General features: G+C 50.2%; 9 protein-coding genes across 9 annotated transcripts; 3 read left to right on the plus strand and 6 right to left on the minus strand.

Moving 5' to 3' along the window:
• Positions 1 to 96: 96 nt before the first annotated feature.
• Positions 97 to 2,544, minus strand: CI109_100562 (uncharacterized protein; the record flags this gene model as incomplete). Its single annotated transcript, XM_065966810.1, has 14 exons — positions 97 to 427; positions 486 to 533; positions 592 to 608; positions 668 to 796; positions 882 to 942; positions 1,005 to 1,084; positions 1,140 to 1,211; positions 1,275 to 1,474; positions 1,589 to 1,703; positions 1,778 to 1,822; positions 1,898 to 1,997; positions 2,113 to 2,177; positions 2,257 to 2,330; positions 2,490 to 2,544. 14 exons carry the CDS (start codon positions 2,542 to 2,544, stop codon positions 97 to 99), a joined length of 1,392 nt encoding a protein of 463 aa, XP_065822882.1.
• Positions 2,545 to 2,964: 420 nt separating this feature from the next.
• Positions 2,965 to 10,192, minus strand: CI109_100563 (uncharacterized protein; the record flags this gene model as incomplete). The annotated part of the gene is made up of 15 exons (XM_032004677.1): positions 2,965 to 3,143; positions 3,220 to 4,805; positions 4,857 to 5,098; positions 5,160 to 5,223; positions 5,286 to 5,473; positions 5,536 to 5,814; positions 5,872 to 6,041; positions 6,110 to 6,396; positions 6,464 to 6,966; positions 7,022 to 7,488; positions 7,531 to 8,077; positions 8,135 to 8,848; positions 8,911 to 9,006; positions 9,063 to 9,644; positions 9,701 to 10,192. The coding sequence occupies 15 exons, from the start codon at positions 10,190 to 10,192 to the stop codon at positions 2,965 to 2,967; spliced, it is 6,396 nt and encodes a 2,131-aa protein (XP_031861155.1).
• A 537-nt stretch (positions 10,193 to 10,729) lies between these two features.
• On the plus strand, positions 10,730 to 11,951 carry CI109_100564 (uncharacterized protein; the record flags this gene model as incomplete). The annotated part of the gene is made up of 6 exons (XM_032004676.1): positions 10,730 to 10,769; positions 10,845 to 10,867; positions 10,931 to 11,062; positions 11,149 to 11,301; positions 11,418 to 11,821; positions 11,888 to 11,951. The coding sequence occupies 6 exons, from the start codon at positions 10,730 to 10,732 to the stop codon at positions 11,949 to 11,951; spliced, it is 816 nt and encodes a 271-aa protein (XP_031861154.1).
• A 153-nt stretch (positions 11,952 to 12,104) lies between these two features.
• Positions 12,105 to 13,263, minus strand: CI109_100565 (uncharacterized protein; the record flags this gene model as incomplete). The annotated part of the gene is made up of 5 exons (XM_032004675.1): positions 12,105 to 12,318; positions 12,388 to 12,546; positions 12,672 to 12,927; positions 13,046 to 13,143; positions 13,232 to 13,263. The coding sequence occupies 5 exons, from the start codon at positions 13,261 to 13,263 to the stop codon at positions 12,105 to 12,107; spliced, it is 759 nt and encodes a 252-aa protein (XP_031861153.1).
• Positions 13,264 to 13,982: 719 nt separating this feature from the next.
• CI109_100566 (NAD(P)H:quinone oxidoreductase, type IV) lies at positions 13,983 to 15,619 on the plus strand (the record flags this gene model as incomplete). The annotated part of the gene is made up of 9 exons (XM_032004674.1): positions 13,983 to 14,125; positions 14,226 to 14,357; positions 14,433 to 14,562; positions 14,634 to 14,670; positions 14,733 to 14,738; positions 14,805 to 14,822; positions 14,889 to 15,025; positions 15,093 to 15,136; positions 15,208 to 15,619. The coding sequence occupies 9 exons, from the start codon at positions 13,983 to 13,985 to the stop codon at positions 15,617 to 15,619; spliced, it is 1,059 nt and encodes a 352-aa protein (XP_031861152.1).
• Positions 15,620 to 16,077: 458 nt separating this feature from the next.
• On the plus strand, positions 16,078 to 17,451 carry CI109_100567 (uncharacterized protein; the record flags this gene model as incomplete). The annotated part of the gene is made up of 5 exons (XM_032004673.1): positions 16,078 to 16,313; positions 16,625 to 16,957; positions 17,030 to 17,243; positions 17,344 to 17,365; positions 17,432 to 17,451. The coding sequence occupies 5 exons, from the start codon at positions 16,078 to 16,080 to the stop codon at positions 17,449 to 17,451; spliced, it is 825 nt and encodes a 274-aa protein (XP_031861151.1).
• Positions 17,452 to 17,586: 135 nt separating this feature from the next.
• Positions 17,587 to 18,872, minus strand: CI109_100568 (uncharacterized protein; the record flags this gene model as incomplete). The annotated part of the gene is made up of 2 exons (XM_032004672.1): positions 17,587 to 18,397; positions 18,520 to 18,872. 2 exons carry the CDS (start codon positions 18,870 to 18,872, stop codon positions 17,587 to 17,589), a joined length of 1,164 nt encoding a protein of 387 aa, XP_031861150.1.
• Positions 18,873 to 19,611: 739 nt separating this feature from the next.
• On the minus strand, positions 19,612 to 21,999 carry CI109_100569 (uncharacterized protein; the record flags this gene model as incomplete). Its single annotated transcript, XM_032004671.1, has 11 exons — positions 19,612 to 20,123; positions 20,311 to 20,545; positions 20,607 to 20,807; positions 20,865 to 21,007; positions 21,068 to 21,074; positions 21,152 to 21,157; positions 21,210 to 21,241; positions 21,327 to 21,423; positions 21,521 to 21,596; positions 21,724 to 21,843; positions 21,974 to 21,999. The coding sequence occupies 11 exons, from the start codon at positions 21,997 to 21,999 to the stop codon at positions 19,612 to 19,614; spliced, it is 1,455 nt and encodes a 484-aa protein (XP_031861149.1).
• Positions 22,000 to 22,377: 378 nt separating this feature from the next.
• On the minus strand, positions 22,378 to 23,313 carry CI109_100570 (uncharacterized protein; the record flags this gene model as incomplete). Its single annotated transcript, XM_032004670.1, has 5 exons — positions 22,378 to 22,463; positions 22,520 to 22,739; positions 22,843 to 22,899; positions 22,974 to 23,016; positions 23,090 to 23,313. 5 exons carry the CDS (start codon positions 23,311 to 23,313, stop codon positions 22,378 to 22,380), a joined length of 630 nt encoding a protein of 209 aa, XP_031861148.1.
• Between the last annotated feature and the right edge of the window lie 185 nt (positions 23,314 to 23,498).

Genomic DNA, 23,498 nt, shown 5'->3' on the forward strand with positions numbered 1-23,498 from the left:
CACTATTTCGATGCTCTGATCAGCGCCTCCAGGGAACACCCCCTAGACATAGGCATCGTTTCTCAGTGCAACTATTAATACATGCATCTACCGGTCTCAGAGCCTCACCCCATTCTCAGCCCTATGGCCACCCATCCAGTCCACTCCATCCTCCCCACCAATCTTCACCGCGTCCTCCTCCCCACTCTCTTCCTGCTCCGTCATCTCATACGCCTCCGGTCCATCAAGGTCATCTAGCCGACGACTCGCTTCGCCGTTCGTCAGCTTTGAATAGCCTGCTTCTTCTGCGTTGGCTGGTTCTGCGCTCGCCTCGCTGGCATTTCTACCTGTGTTGGAGTACAGATGCACGAGGAAGGTGATGATCAGGTAGATGAGGAAGGAGAGGGAGAAGTCGAATAGTGCATAAGTGACGTGGTCGATTCCGAGCCTGACAAGCCAGACGTATCAGTACAACACCGTCGCACGAACAACTCTATACCACGCACCCATCGGCATTGTGCATCTCCTCATCTGTAGCAGACATAAAGAGGGTTCTGCGACATCTCGTATCAGCTAGCGATCTCTTGGATCGGATCATTCAAGGCAGCTCACCCTCCCAAGACCAACAGCTAATCAGAAATCTCTCGGTCAGCACGGAAACAGTCCATCACGATGAAATCCCACTCACATAGGGGGGTAGATGTTGGAAGATCCTGATCGTACCAGGCGGCGTAGGGTTGTCATTGAGAACAAAGCAGACTTCAATGATTCGAGCGACACCTGCGCCCATGAGCGCGTACCCGAAGAGCGCATGGATCTATACCGGATTGAGGACATATCAGTTATACGCTCTCTCAAGCTTGTTTACTGCCCCTCGCACGATGCAACAGGAAGGGACTTACCTTTGAAGAGATCATCAAGGCCTGCTCGTGGGCACTCATTCCCCAGCCTGTGAGAATGATACTGCGACGAGTGTAAGTCAGCTACTGAATCTGCATTTCCGAGAGATGTAGGAGGCAGCTCACATGAAAGCAGGGATGAAAGATCGCTTTCCGCCTCGACTGAGGAACATCCCGAGCATACCACCGGCCCACCATAGCACGCCCTGAAACAGCCTGTCAGCTATCTCTGCCATCACCCGCTGTCGTAGTAGCACGTACCATCATGGTATGTTGCATATCCTTATGTGACCAAGGGCCTCCGTGATGTTCCGTGAATGTGTTGACAATGCCCTATCACACGAGGAGGTACTCTCAGCTCATTCCGCTTATATTCACCCAATGTTCGAAACTCACCCAAGCTGTGATGACAGAACTATCCAACATCTCCTGACTACATCCTCTTCGTTCCAACCATTTCCCACCGACAGTGAGCATGAGAACCAGAATTGCGCCGTAGCCGATGAATGCAGAACCCATGATGTAGTGTGCGGCACATTGACCGAGGTTCCCACCGCGACAGAAGCCGAGAGCGGTAGCAACGCCGAATAGCATCTCTGGGGCCATACCGATGAATAAGCACCAGTCTCCCGCTGTATATGACAGTTCGTAGCATGTTGAAGCGGAGAACAGGGAAAGAGGAGTGTAGAGGATGACGGACAGTGACTTACGGACCCATCCCAGAAGGGGGAACAGCTTTCCCAAGAATCCATGGACCCGTACGATCCACGGTCTCACACTTTTCTCCATGATATGCAACTTGAGGAAGATGCCACACCCAGCTTGCTACGAGTCCAGCTCCATTGATCAGTTCATCGTCCAAAAACGTTCCACATTTCGAACAGATGACGAATACGTACAGTCACCAATATCCATAATATAATCTTCGCCATTAATCCATGAACCTATTGACCCATCGCCTTATCAATCAGTGCCCAGTCGACTCTCCTCCTGGTCCTGATAGCGCGACACAAACTCACAGTCGCTGGGAATTGTCTTCCACCATGATGATGTCCAAAGTAAGTACCTACGAAAACCAGGACGGTATTCATCGATTGTAACGGGACGTGGTATTTCGATCTGCGTGAAGGACCGATCAGCGCCAACCCTCAAACGACAAACAGCCGCCGCCGCCGCCCCTGCCGCAGTGATGACTGGGGAGCTGTACGCTGGGAAGTCCACTCGCACGACTCACTTTGATAAGCCTAGTACCATACCTATAGGGAACGATATACCCCATAAGAAAGTCTGTAATGTCATCTGTACAAATTATACACCCATCAGTACAAAATCCCTCTTTAGCTCTTGAATATGGACATGCAGTCGAGGTCACACTCACGTGGAAGTATATCTTGCCGTCAAAGGGGACGGCGGTATCGATCTCTGTGACATTATGATGTGCGTGTGCTCGAGCTGTGCAAAGTAGACAAACGAGGCGAGGTGGATGGAAGGCATAGGCGGAGTGATTATAATGAAGGTAAGTATAGGACAGGATAGACGTTTTTCACGATCAGTAACCGACATGACCTAGAGATTCTATGCCTGATTAAGAGTTGAGAGCTCAAGACTTACCGCTCGTCGTATATAACGCTATCAGCGCCAAGACGTATAGTGATAATCTTCCCATCGTATCTAATCGCACAGCGATCGTCCTTTGTCGTTACACCTAATCACTCCTCAACGCGATTCTCGTGAAGCCGGCAATATGTTCAATGTATCGAAGAAGTGATGATCAATCAATGTCGCGCTCACACCAAGAACAATTGTGTAATTATTGTTTGTTGAAGTTGGCCTGATGTGTAATGCAATGGACGAAACACTTTGTTTTTATTTCACTCGTCGTTCGTCGGCCAAAGGCGACGCAGTCACCTCGGTCAATCACCTCCACCAACACACATCCAGTATACACTGCGCTGCGCTGCACATCTTTTAAGGGTATGATTCTCGGATTGACACCCGGTTCAGCCTTGTTGATCGTTATGCATGGATACGTTGATACACCTCTCATCTCAGATATGATATCTGTGCTTTCCCACGCAGACACCGCTCACTTATCCCTCGCCTCTCCCATGGCAGCGGAGAACATCCTCCCCGCACCTCCTACACCACCGCCGCCACCGCCGCCACTGCCACCACCAGGCTCTCTCCGGCCTCTCGCTCTGTCTCTATCAATCTTCACTCGTTTGGATAGTCCTGGAGATTCTTCTCTTGATGTAGATCCTACCTCTGTAGGAGAGTTAACGAAAACAATACAGTCAGCACATCATGCAAAGATTGTGATTCATGATTTTATGCAACTCACCTTCCAAAGTCCGCTTACGCGGTTCAACACCACCCTTCGACTCCGCGTCGTCCCTTGTTGCTTGCTCGGTAGCGTCTGATCGCTGAGGCGATGCCCTTGGGTTAGAAGATGCAGTTGGCGCAGACCCAGATCCTGATGCTAATGCAGGAAGCGGTGGACCCATTCGTGATGCGAGACTTGATGAATTGTTGTTACCCGACGGTGCAGATTGTCTGCCGGGCGCTGGAGCGCTATTGTTCGAAGGCGCCGCACCCGCAGATGGTCTGGGAGGTAGACCATGTGCTACTCTAGATGCCGCTGCCGCTGCTGGCGGCTGACTAGATCGGGGAGGTTCGACTATCCTATCGGACTCGGCAGCAGGTCTTGGAGGCAAGAGTTCTCTTGGTGCATCACGTTTCGGCGTTCGATCACCATTGCTCGGCGCGGCTGAGGGCGGGGCGGAGTCACGAGCACCACCATGTCGATGTGATCCTCCGGGACTGTGCGGTCGATGTTCACCTCGAGACGCCGGAACGGGATCCCTGTCTCTTCGCGTTCTTCTGTCACCGTCTCGATCCCTCTCCCGATCGCGCTCGTCACGATGTCTGTCACCCCTATCCCTTCTGTCATCTGGACGCTCATGTCGCCTCTCCCTATCCCTGTCCCTGTCCCGATCTCTCTCACGACGGTCGTCCCTCCTTCCTTCACCAGGTGCATCGATTCTTCGTGGTTCGTCGTCCCGCTTCCTCTTATGTCCACTATCATCCGCGCCTCGATGCGAAGATCCTCTCTCCTTGTCCTTGTCTTTCGATCGTCGGTCATCCCTGTCCCTCTCCGAGTCTTTATTACGATGTCCAGATCCCGCATCCCTTGACGACCTCCTGGTTTCCCTTTTGTCATCCGAAACCGTCGAAGCTAATCGATCATGTCGTGCTTGAAGGAGCTCTTCCTGCCTCTTTCTCTCCTTCTCCTCGTCCGCTGCAGTCGATCTCTTTTCAGATACATCTCTCGATTGACGACCGGCCCTGTCATCTGTAGACTTGTCGTCTTTGGGTCGATCACGTCCTCGATCTCTCTCCCTTTCTCTACCATGGTCGCGATCATCTCTATCTCTCCGGTCCCGACGAGATCGCTCACTCGCTCTGCTTTCGACACTACCACTCCTGTGCGTCCTCGCTGCAGGAGAGGTCCTCCTAGACGATGATGTCGGTGTATTGGCTCGACCCGCATCTGCTGAAGTAGCGGCAGCCGCAGGAGCCGAAGGAAGCGAAGGGGGTGGGGGCGTAGGTCGGTTGATTGTCCCAAACTTCCTCGCTCGAGCTGCGGCTCGCGCTTCGTCAATCGACAATTCTGCTGGTGGACCCATGGAGGCTGAAGATGGTTGTCGATCTTGTGCTCCGCGACCATTAGCAGGACCAGTGGGGACACCGGTCTTCGAGTCATTCTGTGCGGACGCCTGTGATCGCGCAGTGCCGCCCGGTCCTGAGGGAGCTGCAGATGATCGAGTCACTCTTGGACCTGCAGGAGGGGTAGTTGCAGCCGATCTACTTGGTGAAACGGGTCTAGAAATGGGGGGAGTCTCCGCCTTGCTGGATTGCGATGTTCCCCTGTGACCCATGTCAGTTATAGAATGGAATTTCAGGGATTTGGTGATTTACTTCGCTTCGTCTTTGACGGTGGCCCCCGTATTATTCGATGCTGTCCTACCTCGACCCTCCTCCAACTTCTGTCGCAACGCCTTGGGATCCGGAGTAGCAGACACCCCGGACGCAGCAGCAGGTGTAGAACTGCCATTAGCTGCTGAAGCTTGAGGCGTCGCTCCGCCGTCAACGGCCGGTGAATCAGCCACTTTGGGACCGGTAGGTACGGATTTGGCAGGTACTGAGCGAGCGCCAGCTCCCTTTACGCGAATCCAGTGTCAGCATATCTTGACCTGATTATACTAAATGGATAATACTGACGTGGAATACTGCAGGAGAAACATAGGGTCTAGCTTCTTGTCGTTTCTTCAATCCGGTCAAGAAGCTAAATTCATCATCAGGCTACCGCCTCTTTGACACACGTTATGGATTTGGGAGACCACTCACGAAAGACACATCATCTTGAGATCATTTGTGATCTCTCCGTTCTCACCAGCCTGCAACTTCTTCACAGCCGTTTCTATCGCTTTGCCATTCGTCTCCATCACAGGGAAGAACTTGATCACCTGTAAAGCGACAATGATCGCGTTTTTGTTGTGCATAAATTCCGCATCACTCCAGCAAGAGACGAGAGCCTGATTGCGGAGTACGTCAGACGCACTTCCTAAGTAATGATGAGATATGGAAGACAACTTACTCTCGATAAAACGTTATGACATTTAGCGTAGAAGTTCCTAAATTCTTGCCACGACATAGGCCTCATATCATCTCCAGCTTTGGGCCTGAACAACATGCCAGGAAGAGGCGTCTCTGCCTCGTCACCGGTCGAAAGTCCCAACGCTTCTTTGCGGTACTTCTGCTCATCTTGGTGCCAGGCGTCAAGATCGGTCAAAATGGCTGCCAGACATCTACCAAGATTTCGAGCTTCGCTATCGGTGCAGGAGAAGATACAAGCTGCGAGGTTATCGTTGAAGAACTAAACAGATATTCTAGTCAGCATGCGGCCTCTAACCACAACATATGCTTGACTGACGTTGTTGTATGCAAACAGTGTGGAGAAGCCGACCGTTCCCAAATCGTGTGCAGTTCGGATGAATTTGGCCACGAAAACAGCGTCGCAAGGAGTGAGGATAGCTCGAGGGTAGAAACAGTACTGGTGAAGTTGGAAAGCAAGTGGTCGCTGCAAAGTTTTCTCGACGATAGCTAAGACAGAGCCCATCAGCACTGTTACTATGATCTCCACATAGGAACAGGCCGGTCAAGGCACTCACATTTGCCGAACCATTTTGCGCTCTCCAGCCTCAATCGTCTCCTATTAGGACCGTTCACCAACGCGCCTTGTACCTCCTTTTCTTTGCTCAATACCGACACTCTCGCCTTCAATCTCGACAACTCTGCCTGCTGTTCCGTCAGTGCCGGCTTGTCTTTAGGATTAATTCTCCAGCCTGAGACGACTGAGATGTTTCGATTGATGGCTTTGATCGCGTCGTCATAAGATTCGGCAGAGAATGCGATGTCAGACATCGTAAGATGCCAGAAGATGACAAAGAACGGTGCACTATGTACGTAGAACAGAGTCAGCTTCGCTCTCAGACAGACCAAAAGTTGTAAGTCGTCAAGCTTACCTCAAGACCTCGTTCGCGTCGCGGGGCAACAGCTTTCTCGCTTGCTGCATTGTCGAAGTCAAAGCGGCAGGCCACCAGAGTTTTGCCTTCCCGCCGACAGCCTTTGATCCAGGAATCGTGATCGACTCGTTCGGTTTCTCCGCTTCTCCATTACCATTGACCTGTTCTTCTTTCACTTCCTCCATCACCACGTCGTCTCCTTCCGCTTGAGCGGCCGCCGGAACCGGCAATGGCGTTCCCTCAGCTCCAGTAGATGGAGAGTTGGTGCGCTCTGACATCGCTTTCTTTTCCGCGAGCAACCTCTTCTGCACAGCCGCCTTCTCTTCTGACTTCATCTTCTCCAGCTCAGAATTCAGCCTCGGTCGAAGGATTTGGAAGGCCATACCGTACTCGAGACCGAAGTCGTTGACCAATTCGATGAGATCGGGCGTTAAAGACATATGCTCTTCCGAAGAAAGCTGCTCGACGAGGAAGTCGCCGAATTGCACGAAAGCGGTATGACACTGCATTTGAACGTTAGCTGCTGCCATATGCAATCGATTTAACTAGGTTGCTCACCGAATCCTGGACGAGGTTCATCGCCTTGATAGGTGTGTTCGCCAGCTTATCCACCACTCCCTGTCTAGTCTGAGCCAAGGCGATCCAAATCGGTAAAGCAAGCTTGGTGTCCCTTAACGTATTGACGAATCTCGGTAAACTCTTCTTGATGTTCTTGATCTTATCGACAGGCGCTTCTTTCGGCTTGTCCGTAGATCCAGGTTCCGGTGGAGGGGCTATTGATATTCTGGTCGTTTGGAACGCTTCGCGAATGATTTCTCTTCCTCCAGCATACGCTCGAAGTTGTGTTTCGGACACACCGTCATTGGGCACAGGTTCGAGACCGGACATCGTGCTCATCAACTTTTCAAGGATGATAAGATCCCCGGAATGGCCTCTCATGAGTCGGTTCATTATATATTGCAAGACCGGGTCGAGGTCCATGTTTGCGTAACGTCGGTTGAAGTCGCCCACGAATTTGGACAAACCTACACACTGTCAGCTGAGATTCTCGCCGGCCTCTAACTCACGTTCAAGCCAGAGCGCAACACCTGTTCCGGTCTCGTTCAATCGCATCGCACGATCGTCCGACAGCGTATCAAGCATGACGAAAGTCGCCACGTCAAATGACAGCTGTGTCATATATCTTCCCGCATCAACGATAGCTTGTCCGATATTAGGGTACGCCTTGACCTGAGTGACCGCTGTAGTCCACAGGAACAATGGGTTCCCATGACTTAGCTTTGCGAGATATCTTGCCGAGTATCGTTCCGCTTGGGTTGCCGCTGTAGCTGACCCGCTTGTGGAGGACGACGTCACCCGACGTAAAGCTTTCTGCACTTCCTTGGTACATTCCGCTGCGGAGTGCGCTGCGACTAGACATGGGTTACGACCCTTAAAGCTACAGGTGCTGTCTCGCCATTCGCCATAAAGACTGTATCGAACCGTGTAAGGGAAGAACTTGAGCAAAGACCACAGCTCGACATCAAATGCAGCGGTTGCCGAAGAGCTAGATAGCGAGGGGAGCAGAGATGTTCGAATAAGGTCAAGCCAAGGTTTCATCTCGTCGACAGTGGGCTGCACATGAGTCATCAGTACATGCTCCATACGTGACCTAAACCTGAAAGAACTTACCTCAACTTGGATAGCTTGCTCCTTCGACTTTGTATGTGATACTCCGAGCGTTGCCTCCTTCTCCTTTCGCAAGGTAGTAAAGTAAGTTGATCCGATACGACACAATTTGACCATCACAGCGGCGTTCCTTCCACCCAATCCTCGAATGAGAGATAACCACCGTAATCCCTTCGTGTGGATCTCGTCTATATCCGTCCAAACTTCTGACTCGTCCCGCCATGCGGGGTAGAAAAACTCGAACAGCTTGTGTGTCGTTTCTATAGGTGGTGGGGCATACAGAGTCGGTACGACCTCCTTGGTGACACTTTCGACTGTTGGAGCGATAGCGCCGAATTCGTATTCGTCGTCTGCGGTATCCGTTTTCAGTCCCGCATAAGATCTGTACAGACCATCGACAGCGTCGGAAAGGATCCGCAGTATGAGGTCGGCGATTGCCGTATGACTCTGTGCGACCCAGGGGAACTTTGCGAGGAAGAACAGCGATGATGGTAAATCTCCAATGGCTAAAAGTGCTTGTAGCAACTGTAATCGCTGCTCGGGAGGAGGTTTGGGTGGTGGTCCGCTTGTCTCTGCATCTTTGGAATCGGTCGAAGCAGGAGGTTCGTCGTCGAGCAGAACCGAGTTGGAAAGGGCATTTGAAGGACCCGATCTCGAGCTGACGGATGAGGACCATTTCTTCTTGATATTCACCATCTCCGCATCATCTGGTGAGAGCTGAGTGAGAGACGCAAGCTGTCAGTTCACATGCCGAAGAAACACGGTCCGAGTCAACTCACGAATGGTAGCAGGTCGGCTAGGCTGACGAAGCCGTGCTTGATCAGAAGAGCAGTCATGTAGGTCAATCCTATTGGTGTATCTCCACCTTCGGGTTTCTGTTACCAAACAATCTTAGCGTGTTACCTTGATCAATCAGATAATTCCCGCTTACCTGATAGAAGCTGAACTTGAAGCCCAAGACCTGACCTAATACTCTGTCTCCAGGTTGGCTCAAAGCTTCTGCGATGCCCTGCACATCCTGATCTGCCCATGTCGAGTCAACAGCTTTCCCTTTCCCCTTTCCCTCAACTTCGATGGCGGCGACACCCCAAGGCGAACATCTCAAGAGGTCGAGGAAGAACCTCCAATGAACCGCCACATGACAACTTGAGATTTCCAGTATGATATCCAACACTCTGGGAGGAGACAAGTTGAAATAACCTATCAAACCCATGATCTTGGACCAGACTCGCTTCGCTCTATCTTTCCTAGCTGTGTCCGACTCTTCTGCCGATGTGGAAGAATGAGGAAGAGCATCCGGTCCTGTAAGGAGGACAATGAGACCTGAGAAGCCCTCGGAACATTCTCGGAGGAGATTGAACTTCCGTTGTTTGAAGAAGAGAGCCGTGTTTCGTTTGACCAAGGCGTGTTGAAGTGCTGGAGGGTTACGAGGGTATGGATGCAGGTTGAGCTCCACTAGTCGGTTAGGGTTGAGCAAAAGATTGGGGATATGTGATGGGAGTTTTTGACTCTCCTGCGACACGGTTAGTCATCTCCTTTGTTCAGCGCCGGACAGCGGACAACACTCACAAGCAACAGCTTGATCACAGGAAGTCCATGTCGGACAGCTTGTTCTTCCATCTTCGCGTCCCCTTCTCCATTCTTTTGATCCTCGGCACTATCCTCCTTCTCCTCTTCCATGACTTCTACTACATCTACCAATATCTCTCCAAACGTCGCAACACGCTCTTCATCCAATCCTCCAATGACTGTAGTCAAGAAATCCACGATTGTCGAGACTTCTAACGAGCTTGACGAAAACAGCTCGATCAAAGTATGTGACAGTGGCACAGCGGCGAGAGTCGAAGATGTCGAGACGACCTGATCAATCTGTGACGTGATAAGTTGTCGCAGAGTAGCTTGTCCACCTTCGGTCCATTGTTGTAGAGCACCAGAGACTTGAGGTCCGACTTCGCTCGACAAGAAGGGTGAGGTGGACGTCGAAGCTAATGTCAGAGCTGCGGTCGCAGGAACATCTGCAGCAGGTAGGAACTGCTTAGGCTTGGCTCGTTTCGGAGCCATTTTGAGAACTTTGGCTTCTACGACACACGCGCAGAAAATAACGATAAGAAGTTGGTTACTGAACAAGTGTACAAAAGTCCAGTGATATGATGGTATTTAGACGTGCATCTCGTTGACTTGTTACGAGCAGGCAGTCGGTCCCCTCCACCGCTTGAAACAGTGCCACAAGGACCGTCTAACGCGGAATGTTCAGGATATCGCCGAGGAGTGCAGCGGGTGCAGTGTGCTTCGATCCCAAGTGGAGGTCGATCGTCAGTTACGTACTGATCGGTAATGTTGTTGTGGTGATGTGTGTGTGTCCACAGGAATGAGATCATCGTCTGCACCCAGCCCCATTATCCGATTGTTGACGACGTGACAAACTCCCGCAGTGCCGGATGTCAGGTGACAGACAGTGCGACGGTATATACTGGAGCTATTTGGCATGGAGCGATATATGATGCATTGTTGACATTCACTTCTGCTTTCGTTTCACTGTATATCCATCCAATCATCACTGATACTACTGCTAATCACTCCTAATACACTCAATTCAACATGGTCAAATCTGAAGACGATGTCATCTCCGACTTCAACGGTGTGTCATCTACCTATACATATACATATACTGCTATGATCCATTAAGCTGACGCCGATGGCCTGCCTCGGATAGATATCGTCAACATGACAGCGGATGTATGTTCGAGGTCATTGACGTCCCACGCCATTATGCTATGCTGACAGATCGTACTCGACCAGGAGCTTGACACATTCCTCAAGACAGAAGGGTCCGAAACTACCGGATTCAAGAAAGATGATGGATCTGGCGAATCTATAGGACATGAATCTGGTCGAAAGATCGTTGAGATCCTAAAACGCAACCCAGACAAGGTGAGCTTCCAGCCAGCCACAATATCTATCCTTGCCATCATCGAAACTGACTCTCACTTGTGTTCGTGTTCACCCTTTCCCCGCAGGATCCAAGCAAGTATACCGACGAAGATGTTGATCATATGCGTCGAGTCGTGTCGTATTGCAAACGACACTTGGCTCAGGAGACAAAATTGAAAGACTCAAAGAGTCCTGAAGAGCTCGAGAAGAGTAAAAGCACTAGAAGCTTGAAGAACTGGGTGCGTGTCCATGTTTCTTACCTCCCATTTCCAATATTTTCAAGCTACACCGTCTGCTTGAGTGTGCACGTGTATAACTCTGTCCCCAGATGCTGATGCCGATTCGTCGCGTATAGGGCCACGACCCTATGAAGACGTTGAACAAGTCTGAGCAGAAGCAAGTGGAAGAGAAGAAACCGGCTTCGAAAGGTAAACCAGCATCCAAAAAGGCGACTTCTGAGAAACCCAAATCTTCCGGTAAACCCGCTAGCAAGAAGGCCGAGACCAAGCCTGCCAGTAAGGGTAAAGCAGATGACGAGAAGAAAGCAGACGATAAGGCAGTTCCAGAGGAAGATAAGGTAGAAGAAGAGAAGTCGACGACGACGGAGAAACCTAAGAGTAGAGGGAAACCTGCGAGTAAGGGTGCTGCGAACGCAGAGACTAAGACAAAGAACGGCGATGAAGTCGAGACGGGAGACAAGAGAGAGGCAGAGAACGATAAACCCGCTCAAGCGGAGAAACCAGCAAGTAAGAAAGCCAAGTAAGTGCAACTCTGCCATCGCCCAGATGCCATGTCGGTGAAAAGGCTAATCGTGCGTGTGTACAGAACAACGAAGGAGCCAACCGAGGGAACCAGAAAGCCGCCCAGTCGAAATGCCAAAAAGGCTTAGTAAGGACAATCGAAAGTAGTGAAAGAAGATTAGCAATATGCACAAGAATGTATGTATGGAAAAGCGTACACCAAAAAACACTGTTGCTGTCACCAAACACACAAATGTTGTGCAAATTTAATGTATACATCTCACTTTCATGCTCGTATCACCTTACAAAGAGAGATAATCTCTCACTTCTGCCTCTGACAACTTTCTAAATGTAGGAGGGAGTCTCTCTCCTGGTTTCTCCTGCATCTGCTCAGCGGTAGGGACCGTCACGACACCAAGTTCGATAGTTTGTTCCGTCATTTGTCCTTCGAATCCTTCTTTAAGAGTGAGGAGGGCGGTGTGAATAGCATCCTCGAGGGAGAGGTCATCGTTGTATCTGCGACGATCGATAGCATATCAGCATACGAATGACAAGAAGGGAAGGCAACGAAGGACCTAGACTTACCTCTTCTCCAAGAAAGTCTTCCCGTTCACCATGTTCTTACCGATAGCACTGGCCTTCCAAGCCCAGTATGAACCTGAAGGGTCGATCTGCCATAATGATTGACCTCTGTGGGAGTCCCAACCGGCGATCAAGAGGGAAATACCGTACGGTCTCACACCACTGCGGAGTAGAAGGAAAGATGTCAGCTTTGTTCGATACTCCTTGAGGAGGGGTAGAGTAAAGCTGATCGTCACAACCCAACGCTGCTCAATTGGCCTGGAAGGAAGAGTATGAAAAACACTCACCCAGACTGAGTAGCCTTCTGAACGACACCTGCAACCTCCTGGACGAGGACTTTTGTTGGTGGGTATTCTCCATAAACCTTCCAATAAGCTTGTGCGATCTTCCTAGCTTTTGCGACAAGGATTCGGAAATCGGGTCCCATACCGGAATAGACGAAACCGATATTAGGACATATAGGAGCTACTTTTTCGAGAGCAGAGGTGTCGAGGAGGAGGGAAGGGGCTTTCTTCTCGGTTGCGAGGACGATACCGTTTGTTGCTGTGGACAAGAAAGGGTTAGCTTGTGGAATGATTACTCAGAAGTAGGACATTAGGGGAGGAAGTTTGGAGTAAGATAGTCGTGTCAAGGTTATGATGGTTAACGGGCAGTCACTCACCTTTGATACCGAGCGAGGTTGTACCTCCGGCAACAGCAGCGAGAGCATGTTCGATCTGGACGAGCTTTCCGGAGGGAGAGAAAGTGGTGAGGGAGAAGCTGCAGAGAGAGGAGAGTCAGCAGGAAGTTTCCCTCCTCAGGATTGAGCAGGTCCTTGAACCTGCTTAGACAGCCAAGCCGAACTCACGAGTAAGCACCGCCGCTACCTGGTCCGGACATGGCGAGAGGTGTTCAAGGAGGGGGTCGTGAAAGGAAAGGGTATTAAGAGGTCGTAAACGTTCCCGCTAATCTCGTAGCTGGGGACGAGAAGTTGTAGGGTAATCTAGGGGAGTGCAAGAGTGAAGCAGCGAGGTTGTTAGATGTGCAGCTAGCTAGTGTGGTCTTGGACGTATCGATCGACTGAACGCTTGACAACCTTGAATGAAGTGCAAGAGACGTCGAAGCGCGTGTCGCATCGTCAGCGGGGGTTAGTTACGTAAGTGTCATACAAAGGACATATTACTTATTGCTCGCACTCATTTAACCAGCGGGACCTTTTCTTCGCTTCTATAGATCCGTGGGAAGTGGAGTTGTTCTTCCTATTACGGCAATTGGAAGCGAAATGATCGAATGATATTGCTAATCATTCCCGGAACGTAATAATAAAATGATGAAAGTTAAGCTTTCTCGCGGCAGTTGTAAGACGCAGCAAGACACCGAATTCGGATCAACAATAACATTTTGGTCGCATCATCAATCAGCTAACGATTCATCTATCATCATCTTCATCATCTCTTCACCCTCTTCTTCCACTCAACATAGACTGAAATCTCGAACTTCATCATGTGAGTTTTGCTCAACAACGCAAGGCTAAGAGCAAGGAAGAGGAGGAGATACGAAGAAACGTGTGGAATGTGGCGCGCTGACATTGATTGTTGACTATTCGTCTATTTTCGGACATGACTAGGTCTACTACCACTACCACTACCAAACCCGTCATTGCCGTTGCGTTCTACTCGACCTATGGTCACATCGCCACCCTCGCCGAGGAGGTCATCAAGGGCGTAGAGTCCACCGGTGCCATCGTCAAGCCTTATTTCATGTACGTTTGTCTTTCGGTTCACAAAGGCAGTGTTCCTTTGTCAAAGGAGAGAAAACTGTATTATAGAAGATGCTGATGCCTCGTTTCGCGCCACTCGCAGTAAGGAGACTCTGCCCGAGGAGGTCTTGACCAAGATGTATGCGGGTCAAGTATCGCTTCACCCCAAGTACCCCATCATCACCCCTAACGACCTGAAGGAGGTCGACGGTCTCATCCTCGGTGCCCCTACTCGGTGAGTACCGGGCCAAATGCAAACTGAAACAAGGTTGTTGTATGAAGACTCGGGCTGACTTCGGACCGAACGCAGATATGGACGACTCCCCGCACAAGTCGATGCGTTCCTCGACGCCACTGGTAGTCTTTGGGCAGCTGGCGCTTTGGTTGGCAAGTTCGCGACCATTTTCACTTCTTGCGCTGGACAACACAGCGGTCACGAGGTGGGTCTAAGTCAATCATCTCGTCCAGTGACGTGATCAACCAAGCTGACTTCTGCAATTTACCGTCCCAGAGTACCATCTTGTCCACTATTCCTTTCTTCGCTCACCGTGAGTTGGCGCAGTCAATTTACAAGTGATTAGATCCTATAGCTGACCATTCTTGTTCACAGACGGAAGTATGTTATTATCGTCCTTATCCCCATGACGTTCATGTTGCTGACTTTAAACCCTCTGTTGAACAGTCAGCTACGTTCCTATCGGTACGTCTTTGCTCGATTGCATATGTTGGCTGGCCTGACCCTTACTGACATCCCCCCGGTTTACAGGATACGCCTGCCCCGCTGTCGCTTCGCTCGATGCCGTCCAGGGTACTTCCCCTTACGGAGCTTCCACCATTGCCGGCCCCGATGGTAGCCGACAACCCATCGCCAACGAGTTGGAGGTCGCTCAATTCCAAGGCAAGGTGAGTGTTGTGCTGCCTTGACGTTGAGCGGTTTGAGTAAAACAGCTTACCTTATGTTGAATTGTAGTACTTTGCGAACTTTGTTGGTACCTTCGTCAGGGGAAAGCATGCGTGAGTAAGGAGCTCTGCTAGAGTTTCAGCCGAACTTGACGGGATGATTGATTGATCTGTCCTCTTGTTAGCGCTACCGCCGCTACTGCCTCTCCTGCGCCCGCGCAAACGTCAACCGCCGCTGTCGCTCTCCAAGATCTCAACCTCGGCGAGCCTATCACTGCTAGCCACGTCGGCGAGAAGGAGACAAAGTCAACTGCCGACGCTGGTTACGCAGTAGACAACACCGCTGCTGCCTCTGCTCCTGCGCCTGCGCCTGCGACTGAGCCTACCCCCGAAGTCACCTCCCCTGCCGCCGCCGCCACCGCCGCCGAGACCACTGACGCCACATCTACTCAACCGTCAACGCAGACTGCTACTCCTGCTGAGAAGGCGACTACCGCCGAGAAGCCCGCTCCTGCTACTACTCCCGCCGCCGCTCCCAAGAAGAAGAAGGGAGGTTTGTTCGCCTCTTGTTGCGGTGGAAACGGTATCGATGATTAGGCTGAGGAGGGATCTGGGAATTGAGTCGTAGTATAGATAATATATATGGGTAGGAGGTCGGAAAGGTTTTTGTAGTTATTCTATGCATCCTGGTCGTCTCCACTCAGCACATCCATGTTCGGTGCGACCGACATTTCGATGCATTATTGTACGTCGTATGTTGAATGATGAATACGAGTATTGTTGTCAAATCAGGTTGATGACTGTGCCACTTTGACGTAAAAGATGTCAACTTAACCGTTAACCGAGTTTTGAGAATTCGGTCAGCAATAACAATTCTTCTCCACTTTCAGTGTCCACCATCAGATTCACTCGTATTTAATACTTGATACCAGCTTTATTGCTCAACATACAACTTACACAGACTTCGCGATATCGAAACAACGACTCCGACCTCGAACATATATCGAGAGTAATAGAGAAATAGAATACACGTAAAAAGGATTCCATTGTAAACGATGCGTTACGCAGTCCTCGTCACTGGACCAGCCGGAGCTGGCAAATCCACTTTCTGTGCAGGTCTCATCACCCACGCCCAGACGATCGGTCGCAGAGTCCATCTCGTAAACTTGGATCCGGCAGCTGACAAATTCGAATATGAACCCGCTATCGATATTAGAGATCTTATCAATCTGGAAGATGTAATGGAGGAATTGGAATTTGGTCCGAATGGGGGGTTGATCTATTGTTTTGAGTGAGTCCTGCGCAACGAGCACGATAGTGCGAGCGGAGCAGTGGCGGTGGGGGCGAGTGGGTGTGGTAGAAAGACTTGATGGGTGGGTGGGCGGTGCCAAAAACCAGAACGGGTGTGTCAGCGCGAAGCAATAGTAGGGACCGGTAGGCGGGGAACAGCGACATCAAGGAAGGACAGAAGGAAGAGAACCAACTTGTCAGGAATGACAGTGGAGAAGCTCCTCTCTGGGTAGACGTCTGTGAATGAGGGACCGAAGACTGAGAGTTGTACAGCCTGAACCGGATCGCAGCGCTGATACCATCCTCCCCCAGATACCTGCTCAACAACCTCGATTGGCTAGAGGACGAACTCGGCTCGTACGAAGACGACTATCTCATCATCGATTGTCCAGGTCAAATCGAGCTCTACACCCATATCCCCCTCTTACCCCGACTCGCCACCTACTTATCTACCAACCTGAATTTCCGCACGTCCGCGGTGTACTTGATCGACTCGCAGTTTATGCAAGATAAAAGCAAGTTTTTCGCAGGGGTCATGAGTGCCATGTCTTGTATGTTGAGTTTAGGGATCAGTATGTTGTGTTTGATGAGCAAGATGGATTTGGTCAAGGATAAAAAGGGAAGAACGAAACGGGAAGTCGGGAGGTGAGTTTGGGAGAGTCTTGTATTGGCGCAGGTTGAGGAAGATTGCTGATGTCAATGACTTTTCATTCGCAGATATCTCGACCCGGACCCCGCACTAATACTCGACGACGTCAACACTTCTACTAACCCTAAATTCCACAATCTCAACAAAGCCGTCGTCTCATTAATAGAAGATCAAAATATCGTCTCCTTCTTACCGCTAGACGTGACGAATGAGGATTCGGTGAACACGGTATTGAGTCATATCGACAATATGATGCAATACGGAGAGGATGAAGAGCCAAAGGTGGGTCACTTGACCATCATGCTATTGCTACTGCTTCTGCTGCGACGGCGATTGCAACTACTGACGGTGCTCTGCTTCTCCTCTGCTTTTGCGCGTACAGGTTCCGAAAGATATGGACGATGGTGAGTGACCTGTTTGTCTAAAGTATGCCACTTGAACTCTTGCTGATGTTCCTCTGCTCCTCGCAGGCGACTTTGCAGACGAATGATCTTGTATACATATGTATTACTGTCATGATAGTATCGTTAAAAGAGCATGATATAGTACAAAACTGACGATGAGGATATATACTGTACAACCTGATCCGAACGAAACCCGAAACATAACTACAACCCTTCTCGACCTAGGCTGTTGACCGGTAGATCTCCCCCAGTATCCGTTGATACTCTTCTGCCACTTTATCCCAATCACATCCGCCGTCCAAAGCCACCGCCACTCCGACATTTGTTTTTGTCGACTTTGGCGAAGAAGCACAGACATTCCTCGTCGCTCGTAATAGTGCGAATTTATGTTCGTCGGGTATCGTCTTGAAATAATCGAATGGCATAGCAGAGAGGTCTAGCGATGGCGCAGGGAAGATGCCGTCCGTGACAACGCTGAAAGGTCGTTTGTTCGTTGACGACATAGTCGTTGGAGAAGCCCAAGTCCATTCGTTTGACCTTTTGACGCTTTCTTCACATATCCCACCACTACCGCAATCACTATCGAGTGAAATGCCGAGTTGACAACCGAATGCGAATCCCTTCGAAGCGCTAATTTTACCATCTTCCACCCATCCTCTCACTACCAAACCCAATTCTCTCAGTAAGGCGGGAGAACAATCGTACGATTTCATGAAGACGAGTAAGAGTTCGTACATCCCAAACGAGGATGGAGAAGGTGGACAAGGTAGAGCGATCGAATAGACCAGATGGAGAAACAAAGAAACTGTCATTGACGTTTCGTTGGCGGCTGTGAGGAATAGGTGGGGGGTAGAAGATGATGGGAGATCGTATTCTTCTTCGTGGTAGGAAGAGGAAGATCGAGAACATGATCGAGATAAAGCGTTATCATGTTGGTGATGGTATGATATCGAGCTGGAATTGGAGATGGAGTCCGAATCGGAGTCGGTGTTTGAGTAGAGTGATATGGTGATGAGTCGTTCGAATACCGGGCTGTGACGGTAGTGAGGCCATCAGCGATCATATTCATCAGACCTGAGCAGTGGACGCGACGTGGACATCATCAAGCGCGAGAAGCCATGAGGTTTGTATGTGTGTGTAAGAGTCTTACTCACCTCGCTCTGATCAACTTGTCAATGTCCACCCTAAAGCTCAAGCCATCATTCGCGACAAGCACCAAATCCGCCTCTGCACTTTGGAATTTCCCATTCAAGGGGGTGATGACTTCCTCTGGGATGGTGGCGAGCTCAGAACAACTGCTATAGGTACTGTGATTACTGAGACTTCGACTGAGCGAACTTCCACCGCTCCCGCTACCGCTAGTGTAGCCGCTGGAGCTGGAACTGTCACGAGAGGTGGTACGTGTGCAGTGTGTGTAGGTGTGGGAGGTGTTGATGAGTGGTGTCAGGGGGGGTAAGATCGAATGATGGTGTGGGTGCGCGTGCGAGTGATTTGATTTGGATCTCATGATGGCGATAGCGCGTAGTTGGATGTGTGTTAGAGAATAAACAGATCAACGATACAACAGCAAACAGTGTTGTGATAACAGGGATATATCAGTGAGTGATGATAAGCAAACAATGATGAAAAGAAGATGATGGGAGAAAGCAAAGCACGTTCATGAATCTCAACATCAACCTTTCATACTTGATCTGACTCGTTCACCCTCTCGCCTGTCTTCATCAACAACCGATAACCGATTGGGAATGTGATGCGATGGCGAAAAACGCTTTGATCCATCAAAATTCCCAACCCTACCTAACCCTAATCCGCCGAGATCGGGATACATACATACACAAGCACTGCACACGAGCCGTGATATCACCCCTTCCTCCCCCTCCCCCTCCCCCTCCCCCGATACCGCCGGCTGGTGTCGTAGCTGAGTTTGCAACACAATTGCAATTCACACAAAAGTGACCGGATATTGGGAAGGGTAGTCATCGGAAGTGTCCGCACCAGAAGGAAAGATGCAAACATGAAAGATGAAAAGATGAAACGATCTCGTACAAGTTGGGAATCCGTTTCAGGGTCATATATCATCAAATACGCGCTATCACCCGAGAATGCATTCCTTCAGACATGTGCAACAGCAAGCAATAGCCATTGGGAATGCACATCGCCTATAGTTCCTCAGCACGTACAGTGCGATGCATAAACCCGTGCGACTACCTGCCCGCACGTGATGCAACACGATACGATACATGCTATCATTCCCCCTCTGGAACATACACATTATATCTACCTCTCGCCTCCCACGGTCTCTGAAAATGACCAGTCCCATCTCCGAATTCTGATGATGGCACACTATCCTGATCCTGATCCATCGCAATAGTCGGACCGCCCCATCCTCCCGATCGTATTTCCCAACCCTCACTCCCTCTCCTCACGCGGGGTAATCTCTGACCACTCCGTAATGGTCCTTCATTATCATCATCGTAATCTGACAGATAAGGTTCCGGCGAAGAAGATCTCGATTCAGATCCAGATCCACCAACTGATCCATAATCTCGCTCTTCGCCAGATGAATAGTTTCCTTCCTCGCCGGATAGTGGGACACTCCCACTTCCCTGTCTCGATCGCATTGCAGAATTGGACGGCCGTAAATTCGGATTGAAATCGTCATTGCCGTATACGAAAGCCGAGGCGTTGGCGGGTGGAGGTGCAGGATTGGGAAGTCGTGACGGATCTTGTGGTGGCCAGTTGTACTGAGCATTCGAGTCTATTTCGGCGAAACGAAGAGATAGGTCAGCTACAGAACCTGCGGAGAGATTTGGTCAATCTACTGCTTTAACCAGAGCAGCATCGTGACGACTCACCACAATCTACGTTTCAGACCATATTATCTTCCTCTCTTGCACCGCCACTACTTCGTGCACTTCGGACCCTCTCTTCCCCTACCCACACACCTGCACGACCATTGCTACCGCTCCCACTCCCAGTAGCTGCACCGTAACCTCCCAGGGGCGCATCCAAATCTCTCTTGGGCGCCACAATGCCGGCCCATTCGACAGAAGCTGACTCACCACCGGCATCCGGGTTAACAGGGAAGGCTAGTCCGTCCCCTTGCATCTTCTGAGGCCAGAGCCAGAGTAAAGGGTTGGGACCAAGCACCGATTTGATGTTTCTGACAAAGCCGATGTTCTGAAGCGTCACACCGTTAGCATAAAGTGTACAGGCGAGTCCCCGCATCATTCATACTCACATAAGGATACTTGATCTCCTTAATCTTGCCTCTTCTTACCAACGTCGCGACCTTGTCCTTCTCCCAACCTTCGATGGTCGTACTGTTTCCACATGCGAGATAGACGTGATACATCGAGAACATACCGACGCACAACCACACAGGTACACAGGCGGCAAAGTTGAAGATCAGGAAGAGCATGTCGGCGAGAGATGGTTCTTCCTAGAACAGTCCATCACGAGTAAGCGACTGAGCTTCGCTGCTCCGCACCGAACTTACACGGTATGACCTTGCGATGGATGTGACTCGTCCAGCCATCATGAGCAAGTGGTAAGAGGTCGCCATGTCAACCCATAAGAGGAAACGGATGAAATGTCCTTGATTATGGAAACCGACGCAATTGGCGATCCAGGGGCAGTGGTCTGTGCGCGGGTTGTCAGCACAGCACATGGCAGTGGTCTCGAATCATAGTCTGAACTCACGATCGAGCTACAAGATTGGCGATTGGAGGACGGTATCAGCATATGCTTGATAGCTTTGTCACATCTTGTGATCGATGCACGCACTTTCAGCTGTAAATGAAATGTCAGCTTTGTCATCCATATTGAACGGAAGCTGACTTACCACACAAGTCTTGCACTGTCTACAATGATGTGCTGCAGAATCTCACCATCAGCTTCCTCCCGACCCAAGTAGCAAGATGCCCTTCGTTGCATCCGCCTTGCGAAACGTCCAGCTCACCTCTTGGCGGTTTGTAATGTTCACATGTCTTACAATACCTCGGCGCATGATTCCCTTTTTTCACTTCCATCCCATCCATCCCACTCATGTTAGGGCGCTACATAAAGTTTGGACTCGTCAATCAGCTCTGGTTTTGTATCCAGCACTGCGAAAGATATAGCTGTATAGAAAGTTGTGCGAGAGGTGACACTCACCCATCCTTGAGGAACACCGCCAGGAGGAGTGTTGACGCATAACCGATAATTCCAGAACACCATGAAGACAAAGCAGCTGTCGTAACAGCAAGATCGCCTCGATCAGCCCGCTTCCTCTTCAAAGTTCATCCCAATTCAAATTCATACCAGGGAGCTGCCAGTGATAGACAGCGGCAAGATTCTGTAAGGGTGTGCCAACTCACTTGAAGGGAATCAACAACTTGAGCAGATCGACCGATATTTCATGGCCGTACCATGGCCAAATGACGAAGATCTGAGACGAAAACGAAATGAAGGAGATCAAGAGGATAGTTCCCCCAACCCTATGTCAAACATCAGCTCCAGAGCATCATTGGCTAACGAGAGATCGATTGAACGAGGAGGGGACGCAGGGCACGACTGGTAGCTGAGTGGGTAGAGGTATGCTGGTGCAGTGACAAACTGGGGACATACCATAATCGTGACCAGTCTCGGGCCATCTTGGGCGGGGTTGTTGCAGATAGATTGCAAAGCTGCTGTCGAAACAATAAAACCAAAATGGATAGAGGAAAACAAGTAAATGTGAGCAGTGCGTAGACTCCGCTGCGCTGACGTCGCGTCGTGGTCGTATCATGTTTCCGACGGGAAAAGCACCGCTTCCACAAACACTTGTCCTCATGATACACTATTAAGGTGATATGCATGATGTTCTGAGTAGACGAGAGCAAACTGAGATTATATAGAGCATAACATCTCGTCTCGTCCTCTGGTATGTATAGTATGGAGGATTATCATGAACTTCCGGTGGAACAAGTATTGCTCTACACCCCTTTCTTCAGACTCCGGCACAGATCTCCCCCCTCCCCTTTCCTCACGCCTTAGGTGGCCTTCTCCCTGATTGGCACTTTGGCAGGAGCAGGTATGAGACCGAGTACACCCAATGTCAGAGTATATAGTGCGGTCGCTATATCACACCCTAATCAGTATGCGCACAAAGTGATATTGCATAGTCGCACTCACCACCTGCCATAGCTTTGAACACGCCCAAACCTTCCCCGCCCTCCATCTGCTCCAAACTCGCGTTCCCAAGACCCTTCACCGCATCCAAGGCAGACTCTAACATTGTCCTTTTACCAGCTTGTGAGAGAGAGATGACGAGACATGTCCAGCCCAATAGGATGGTGGTCGTGAGAAGAGGAACGATTACTCGAAGTCGGGCCGATTTTTGCCAGTTGATGTACTGTTCAACACACCATCTGTCAGTATGCACGCGAAGATACTCGTCGACGCAAGTACATTGACTATGGTGCGGACCGACAGTTTGGGATCGGACAGTCACGTACATTTGGGACAAAGCCTCTGAGCCAAGGGAGGAAGAGAACGAGATACAAGAAGATTGTCTACAGCATACGACGTTGTCAGCCTCCTTCCCTAGACGTGTCTTCACCTAAGATGGTGGTCAGGGAGTACTCACAATTGTAGTGACGTGCAATCCCAATCCAGCGATCAAAACGCGTCTACGCACCGAATCAGAGCAGATCAGCGTTGTCACCTTCAACGACGATGGACCGAATCCAAGCTCGCACTCACCTGACCCAACCTTTCTCACCCCCCAAGACTTTTTGAATCGCACCCGCTAATCCAACCCACCAACAGCCCGCTCCTCCCAGCGCGATATATTTACCATGTTTGATGATCATGGAAGTGAATTTGGGAACGGGTTGATCGATGGTTGATATGACAGCTTCGCTAGATTGAGAAGGTAACGAAGGTCGTGCAGAAGACGAGGAGGAGGAGGGACCGGCTCTCGACATTACGTTGTGTATCTTTGTGCTTGCTTGACTTTGTTCGTTCGTTCGATGATGACTAATACTACGGTTTGTTGATCAATACGCGTTGGCGGTGTGTAGATAAGATGCGGATGCAAGTGTGATATGAATCAACTAAGAATGTGTAAATGGAAACACGAACATTGAATGAGCGCGAGAATTGAATGTAA

This window comes from Kwoniella shandongensis, chromosome 1 (genome assembly GCF_008629635.2).
Source record: "Kwoniella shandongensis chromosome 1, complete sequence".
Lineage (NCBI taxonomy): Eukaryota > Fungi > Basidiomycota > Tremellomycetes > Tremellales > Cryptococcaceae > Kwoniella > Kwoniella shandongensis.